The following is an 8473-nucleotide window of genomic DNA, read 5'->3' on the forward strand; positions in this document are numbered from 1 at the left end:
TCTTGCTTGATAAAGAAAATCTGTAGTGGGGGGAAGACCACAAACCCCTTTCCTGAGCCTCTGAACAGTTCGGCTTTGACAAGAAAACCCAGATAGGAGATGTTCAAACAACTGACTCCATGAAGCAGACACCTACAAACAGGCAAGAGTCTGTGGGGTTGCAAAGCAAGGTTGACACAATAAGGTTGGTCAGGAGCAAAGAGGACTACAGCAGGACAAGTCCCACCACCACATAGAAGTAAAGAGATGCTTTAAAGTCAGTGACCAAAGAGTCTACACCAAAATAAGGAAACCAGGCTTTTTTTTTTTTTTTAAAAAAAAAGGATACATCATTTAGTGTATTTTTTTCAAGCTTGCTGGACATCATACTGAAACACTGTAAAGCTGTCAGAGAAATTATGTACTTTTTTCTGTTGTCAACCAAAGCGTGCTTTTATGGAGTCAATTAGCCACAAATTATGAACATACATCAGTTGTCTGAGAATGAATTACAGTACAACCCAATAAACATAACTGTCTTTGCTCACTGGTCATTGCCCTGATGAGGAGGCCGTTGGACTTCCTTATCCAACCATAAAGGAAACGTCACGTTCATTTGTGTTTCGTTCTGCAAGTGTGCCTCTCAAGTGCTGCAGTGCTACAGTGTGAGGGGAAACGGGGTCATTGGTATTACTGCTCTGACGTGCAAACCTGGACACATGAGCTCAGTGTGTAAAATGCAATTACATCAGTGGAAAGAGTTCGTATAAGCTGGGATGGCATGAGTGCTTGGATCTACAACGGAGCCTATAGCTGCTGTCATATTCGATAGAGAAGCGCAGCCAACATCATCTTTACATAGTATATTGTGTGCCCTCCACAGACCTTAGAGCCCTTTTCGAAGGTGGAGAGCCACAGTCTTATCAAGTTTTTAGGGTTTGGTTGTTTGGTTGGGAGGGTTTCTTTTCCTTTTTTTTTTTTTTTTTTTTTTTAGACAGATGGGGAAACTGAGGCACAGAAAGGTGGTGTGACTTGCCCACAGTCAGTGGTAGACCTTGGACCCCCCAGGTCTTGCTCACGGCTTTTCAGCTCCCACCTGGGACATGGTGAGAAGGAAGGTTCGCCCACTTGTTCCCAAGGCAAGGAGAACCGCAGCCTCTCCCGGGACGAGGGGAAGGGATGTCACTCTCAGCGGTGGTGCCTGGCAGGGGAGACAACGGCACGCATGGTTTCTGCCAGCCCCGAGAGGCAAGGGAAGCAAGGAACCTGAAATGGAGAGGCAGGAATTTGTCGGTCAGGCACTGAGCGAGAGGACGCGGCTCTACAGGATGCATTCGTGCCTCTCCGTGGCTTTCAGGGCCTCGTGCATGCTGGCGGCAGAGAGCCTCCTGTTGATGTTCCTGTACCTGCACCTCAGGAGGTTCCAGAAAGTAGTCCTCAAGTCTCGGTTAAAGAAAGCATAGATCAAGGGGTTGATGAGGGAGTTGGTGTATCCCAGCCAGAGCAGAGTCCTCTCCAGCCGCAGGGGCATGCAGCTGCAGCGGATGCCGCAGATGAAAGGCCGAGCCGTTGACATCAGGAAGAACGGCAGCCAGCAAAACGTGAACGCCCCCACGATAATGCCGAGGGTCCTGGCTGCTTTCTGCTCCCGTTTGAAGATGGAAATGTTTTTTCGGTCTTGCCGGAGCAGTTTGGAGAGCGTGGCGCATTCCTCTACCGCTTTGGTACGCTTAGAGCTGTGGTGGCTCCGGCTGGAGGTCTCCAGGCAGTAGACGCCCTCCTCTTCGTAGTGCTTGGGGAAGTTCATGAAGCGGTGCTTCTCGGCGCTGACCTTGGCGGCTTTGTAGATCCGGCTGTACATGACGAGCATCACCGCCATGGGGATGTAGAAGGCAACGCCCGTGGAGTAGACGGTGTACCCAAAATCCTGGCTGATGAGACAGACTCTTTCCACAGTGACATTCTTGGCCCAGCCAAAAAGAGGAGGAAGGGTGATGGAGGCGGATAGGAGCCAAACGATGAAGACCATCTTGGCCATCAGCTTCCCATTTTGTCTCACGGGGTATGTCAGCGGCCGAGTGATACCCAGATACCTGGAAAAAAAACAGAAGAGTTGCAAAGGGTTAGGAGGGTTGCAAGGTGTGAGTGTTGTTTTTCATTCCTAATCAGCTGTTAATGCCCCATCACAGGAGAATTTTGGCCCTGGAGGGGGGCAAGAAATGAATTACCCAAATGAAAATTTTCCCAGGGACATGCAGCTGCAGTATTGTCTGTGAAACGCATTTCAGCTCTCTTGCCTAAGTACCCTGTTTTTGACTATTCCCCTCTGCTTTCTTGCAACCACCCCATGCCTGACAAGAGATGTCATTTAACTGCAGAGTGCAGTCCGAGCTCCACATGGTTTCCTGGGGAATAAATATGCTTAAAAGAAAAGCTTAGTTTTTCACCAGAACTAGTTTGTACAGAGAACATGCAACAACTTCCAGCCATGGCACGTAACTTACTCCAGACTGTTGCCCTCCCAGGGAAAGACCCAGGAGTGGGGTGGGTGATCCGCAGAGTAATACTTCCACCAGGGTACCTCAGGACTGACTCCAGATGAAATGAACAGATTCAAACTGGTGTTTAATGGGAAGTGGGAAGGGCAGCACCCCGCTCTTATTTGTCCAGGCAACTTGGGAACTCGAGGCAGAAATACAACCTGCAGCTGAGACGCTCCTGAGGCAGTGTGCGAGCAAGGAGCACTCCTGCCTTTGGGAAGACTGAAGGATGTGTCTGGGTGGGCACAGAAAGCAACGCCAGTGATCGGGTGACGGACCGCGGTGCAAGTCAGCTGTTGACTCACACCTTTCAGCCGCTGGACCGTGCGTTTGCATTTTGCAGCAGTGGCACCCATGGGAGACCACGGGACACCCCATCACTCCCCTCCCCATCCAGGCTGCAGTATTAGGACAAACCTACAGGTTCCTGCAACATCTACTGGAGACGACCTCTGGAAACCAAGACAGAAGAGAGACAAACAGCTGGACCAGTCTGCTCCCTTTCACGGCCCATAGCTCCTGAAGTGATGGTGTCCAGCCCTTCCTTGAGAGTAAAATGAAAGAAGCTCTGAGTAGGAGATCCCAAAAGCACGTGGTGACCCACCAATTCATAAATCCTGATGCCTGGAGTTAGAACTTACTTACCTTCTTAGCTTGGCTGAAAGGAGCTGGAGACTGCATCAACCATCAGCTCCTGGTTAGACTACGGGGTGTAATTTTGAGCCATCCCCAGCCTTGACTGAGAGGGTTCGTGACTAAGAAATTGTGTCAGCTGTCAGTTGGTAAATTACATTTGTAAACTAATAAATCAGGAAGGAGTTGGCCACTGTCAGCCAATGTTCCCACTGAAAATCCTCTGCCTGCTATTCAGTCTCAATCAATCCAGCAAAAACCTCTAGTTGGTCATATGGATTTCCTTTATGCTATAGCCTTTTTGATTAAAACTTGCCTGCTGTCGGGAATTTGTAGCCATTTTTAGACAGGATCACATCACCTCTCAATTGTTCTTGGATAAACTGTCAGTCCAGAGGGGCAGTGAGAAGAGCAGCTGTATAAATACCTTTTGCTGAAAGCTGTTCAAGGACAGAACAGGCTTTTCTGCCAAAAGGGGAAATTTCTGTAGAGAATTTTACCACTGTTGTATCGTTACTTTTTTCTGACAATCAGTCTCATCGTAGGTGTTAGGAGATTTTTTTCTTCCCTGATTATTTCCCTTTTCCAGATCCTCCCCCAAGATTGGAAGATGATGGAAATAAAATAAAAAACTAATACAATTCCTCCTCCCCTCCCGAATACTAAATGAATTCAAAGCCCAAAGCATTCTCCCCTGACTCCCTGATAAAATGAATTTGAATTCATTCACTGAGTTATTCTCCTCCTGTTTTCCTCTGTATTTTCTTCAGCTGGCCTTCGCCACAAAAACCAAGCAAGACTTTCCGTGACCACCTATGGTGCTTGAACACCCAGCAGTGCCTATGAAGGAGGAGACCTGGGGAGATGGAGGTTGGACAGCAGGACAGGCTTTGGGTGCTGTTCTTCCAAAACATACCATCTCCTCCTTCCTACCTGGGCTGAGCACAGCGAGACGTGATGAGCCTGGCTGGGAGATCGGGTCTCAGAGAGATGGGTGGGAGCCAGCTGGAGGGATGCTGCCAAATATCCCTTCTGCTGTAGGAAGGGGCTATGGAGGGAGAACAGACTTGATATCCTCTAGGCTGGGAGAAAACCATGCCCTGCTGTTGAATTTCCAAATTCAGCACCCAAAAATCACTCCTCTCTATATCCAAGCCGAGAACTTCGCAAACTAATATATGCTGTGTTGTGTGATATACTTTATTATGCTATTACTGGGTTTTCTTTAGAAGCCGATCCTCTCGGGATTTGCTGAAACTTCAAGGAATTTACACACTAGCAAAGCAAAATGCACAGTGACAAGATTTACAAAGCAGGCAAAGCTGACACATTTCATCTGTGGGTGCCTTGTGCAGTCACTGCTGGAGGAAATGGGGCCGGTTTGAGGTCTTTGCTTATAATTTTGATGAGAGCAGGAAGACCTCAAAATAGGCCAGCATTTACAGCAGTGCGGGAGGTGAGATTGCGCAGACATGCAATGAAATTCGAATCAAATGCTCTTGCTTTGATTCTTTTTTTTTTTTTTTTGTTGGTGTGTGTGTGTCTTGTTGTTAATCAAATTTAGTGGTAATCGGGCAACAAAAGCCAGTTCCCAGAGCAGCTTGTGTGCAATTTCTGTGGCTTTGCAGGACCCCTGCAGTGCAAAGCTGATTGTGTGGCCACTCGTTCCTTGTATGATAAACTCTTTCCACATTCTCGCTCCCGCGGATGCCTGGGCAGCCCAAACCCTGACCACGGGGTGGGAGACCTGCCCCAGGCTGGGCTCCACCATCAACCCCACGGACGAGCCAATTCAGCACATTTATTCTACGCTCCACGGTAATTGTTGAATCCTTATCTCAGGGATTAAATAATAAAGAAAAACAAAGCCTATCCAAGGTGCCCCTATCTCCATTCTGCAGCTGGTGAAACAGGAAAGGACGAAATCTCTGCTCACACAGGTTGGCTAAGCCCAAATGAGTCCAGAATTGGGATTTCCCGGACCCTATTGTTTTACCACAGTCCCATGCCTCCTCTGGGCCAAATATAAGCTCCATACCTGAATTCCAAGCCGATGCTATTCCTGCCCCATCCTGCTGAAGGAGAGGGATCCTGCAGGTGGAGGATGCAAAGGGCAGCTGGAGGCTGCAGCTACCTGGGGCTTCGTCTGCCCATGCCCTAAGCCAGGACTGGTGGGAGCATCCCAGGGATGCATCCCAGGTCGCTGGAGATACAATGCAGGGATTTACCTGGCCTGGGACACGTTCAGATGAAGGACACGGGAAAGGCAATCCAGCAAAATGCTGTGCAGGTTTCATCCCACCGACTCTTTCGCGAGGCATCCTTTTTACTGAGGGTGATGCCAATTTGGAGCATATAATCTGATTTTGGGTAGAAAATACTTGCCAGGGAGATGGGAGAGCCCCAGCGGGGCTGGCTGGGAAATGGATGGAGACTTTTTTCTCCATGAGGAAAACCTGAAGTGATACCTGGGGCTCGGGGAGCTTCTTTAGTTAGCTGCTTGGCATTTTTATGGAGAGCTTCATCAAAAGCTGGACAGCCAACATGGGGTTTTTTGCTGTTGTTTTGTGACATTAAAGAATCTATAACACTGGCAGGCTTTTATGTATGAAAAATGTAAGAGAAAAACGGATGTTTCCAGCATTTTTCTTTTTTGATTTAAAGGAAAATCAATCAAATCTCCCTTCAGACAAGATCAGTTCTACCAGCTTCAATCAAGAGGCTTTTAGAAAGCGCTCTGCATTAATAATCAATAATAGCAGCCTACGTTTTAATAGTACTCATCATCTTGGGCAAACCAAGCATCTTTTATATGTAAGCTAACCAGAATATGAGGACACTTCAGCCATCAATAAAAATGCAACCTCCTCTTTGGCAGAAACAGGCAGCTGCCTGACAGTGCTGACCAAGTTGGCATTCAGGACAGAACTAGAAGAGATATTTATACTTCCGAGAAGCACCAGTGCTGTTCCTCTTCTTTCTTGCAGGGCAGGAGGAACAGCTTGCAACCGTCACTAGGGGAAATTTCAGCAAACACCTCATTGAGAAGAACAACCATTTCATCTCTTTTGGAGCAGGTGTTTCAGGCTCTCTGCAAACTCAGCTACCCTTTTGCTTTAGCTTTGTGATTGGCTTTGCTTTATATCAGTATAGAAACCGAAAAGTGTGCTTTTGGAGATGGTTCCATCAGGAGTTAAGCAAAAATCCTGCCCATCCCAAGTTTGGGGAGAGGTGGAGATCCAGGCGTGGTCCTGGATCCATGCTCTCCCTCAATCCACCTCCATCAACTGCCTTGTAGGAGCAGTGAGGATGATGGGTTGATGTGGAGGAATGATGACTTACAGGATGCTTGAGATACTGCCCTGGGATAATTCACACAACTCACAGCCTGTTCCTGGGGACCCTGGAGGCAGAAAGCAGCAGGACGGTGCCCCAGTCACCCACTCCTCCTTTGTGCATCAGAGGACATCCCAATTATTCCCATTCCCTCTTCAAGCCCCAGCATGGACTGAGCCCGCCAGCCCCCCTGCACTTGCAGCATGCCCGTCCTCCCACCCAGAGCCGAGGTGGACACAACTGGAAGGACTACCCATCCCCTTCCCTCTGCCCTGCCAGTCCTCCTTCTCCTCAAATTACAACCTTTGCTCTTTTTCTCTTTTCCTGGCTAGAAATTCATCTCGAGCAATTGCCCTCTAACTGCTCAACTTCCCCATCAGGGATTGGGGGGAGGGTGTGACGGTCTGGGAGAAAATAGGGATGCTGCAGCCCAGCTGAGCTCCCAGCACAGTGCAGTCCATGCGCAAACACACCTGAAGAACAAGCCCGTGCCAGAAGACTCAAGTTCTGTGGCAGCCTCTTGTATCGCAGGTTTTTCCTCCGTCACCCTGCTGAGAGCTCTGAAGCAACCTGCTCCCTCCATCATTTCCTTTGCTGCAGCTCCTTTTTCCTCTCCGACTTCCAAAAAGGACGGTGGGGTTTGCATGGCCAGCAGCCAGAGAAGGTGCAGCGGAGGTGAGTAGGTGTTTGAGAGCCATGTGAGATGTGGCCCTGTGGGGTGGGATGGTTTTCCCTCCCTGCAGCTCAGCACTGGCAGCATGAGTTTTGCAGCAGGGACCTGAAGCTGCCCCACTCCTGGGCTCCTCTGAGCCTTGCCAAGCTCGTCGGGGTGAGCTGGGCAGAGACGGTCCCCCGGAGAGGTGGGGGGGTTGCTGGAGACACAAAAAGTGTACCCACAAGTGCCTGCAGCATCACCCGGTTAAAAGAGATCCTCCTTGGCTCTATGACCAGTGGGTGCAACTTAGAGCAGCCATAGGGCTGCTCCCATTTAAGCCACAGATTTCAGTTATGCAGATGCAACTCCTGTCCATTCCACACGGAGCAGTTTCCTCCCCGCTGCCTTCCCTACGGCCCTCAGCACCATCCAGGATTCAGCCTCAGCGCATGTGGACCCCTCCATGCCGGTGTCCGCACCTCCCCAGAAACAGCCCGCCCGGTCCCGTTTCAACGGGGAAAGACAAATCAACCTCAACCCCAGGCACCTGCCTGCACGGCGTCCTCGGATTTTGGTCTGCTCACGGGAGCAGTGACATTGGGCGAGAGAGAAGTGATGAACAAGTGGAATCAATTGCAATGAGTTTTGTGAAAGGCCTGTCCTATTTGTTTGCATGTTCGGAAGAGTCTTTCTCCAAGGGATGGGATGGGGTGGGATGGGATCGGTGGGGAAGGGAAGGGAAGGGAAATTTTTAAAGCAAAGCCAATCTGATTAGTGTGTAGCTGCTCCCCTGCTCCTCACTCATCAAGAGGAAGCATTGATATATTCCATTACTGCATTTAATCTCTTCCCTCTAACAGAGACAGGCTCCTGTCAGCTCTGAACACACCTGCTTTTTTACAAACAGGCTTTTTATTAAAACAAAGCAAGTACAGCAGAAGAGTTGGACCTCTTCGTGGGGCCTGGGAGCGATTTTGCTTTGTAACCAGCAGCGCTGAGCTGATCAGGGCTGTGGAGCAAAAGGCAGCTCGTAGGGGAGCAGTGGCGGGGACCAGGGCTTCAGAGCAAGACTTGCTGTTTGCTTGCTGGGGGGGTGGGGGTAAGATCAAGCATCACCACCAGGATTTTCTCTGTCTTTTCTGCTTTGTCACCCTGTTTCACACCTGGGGAGGGTGACCAGGGAGGTGGCACAGCCGACTCACCTCGTCGGCTGTCTCCCTTCCCTGAGCTGCTTATCACAAACCAGCCCGGCTCAGTGGTGCCAGCGTAAACCCAAACCAACCCCCCCCCCCCCCCCCCCCCCCCCCCCCGCCCCCCGCGCGCCCCCCCG

At 49.9% G+C, this 8473-nt stretch overlaps 1 protein-coding gene across 1 annotated transcript in view; it reads right to left on the reverse strand.

Moving 5' to 3' along the window:
* Positions 1–1273: 1273 nt before the first annotated feature.
* The window catches only part of LOC104840082 (5-hydroxytryptamine receptor 7-like), an 8448-nt gene continuing 1248 nt past the window's right edge, over positions 1274–8473 (reverse strand). Inside the window, exon 2 of the mRNA XM_010580785.1 lies at positions 1274–2072. Within this exon, the coding sequence (XP_010579087.1) occupies positions 1301–2072 (772 nt within the window). The 3' untranslated portion in view covers positions 1274–1300. The remainder of the gene's footprint in view (positions 2073–8473) is intronic.

The sequence above is a fragment of the Haliaeetus leucocephalus genome, unplaced genomic scaffold, assembly GCF_000737465.1.
Source record: "Haliaeetus leucocephalus isolate CR32 unplaced genomic scaffold, Haliaeetus_leucocephalus-4.0 Scaffold741, whole genome shotgun sequence".
NCBI classification, from domain to species: domain Eukaryota; kingdom Metazoa; phylum Chordata; class Aves; order Accipitriformes; family Accipitridae; genus Haliaeetus; species Haliaeetus leucocephalus.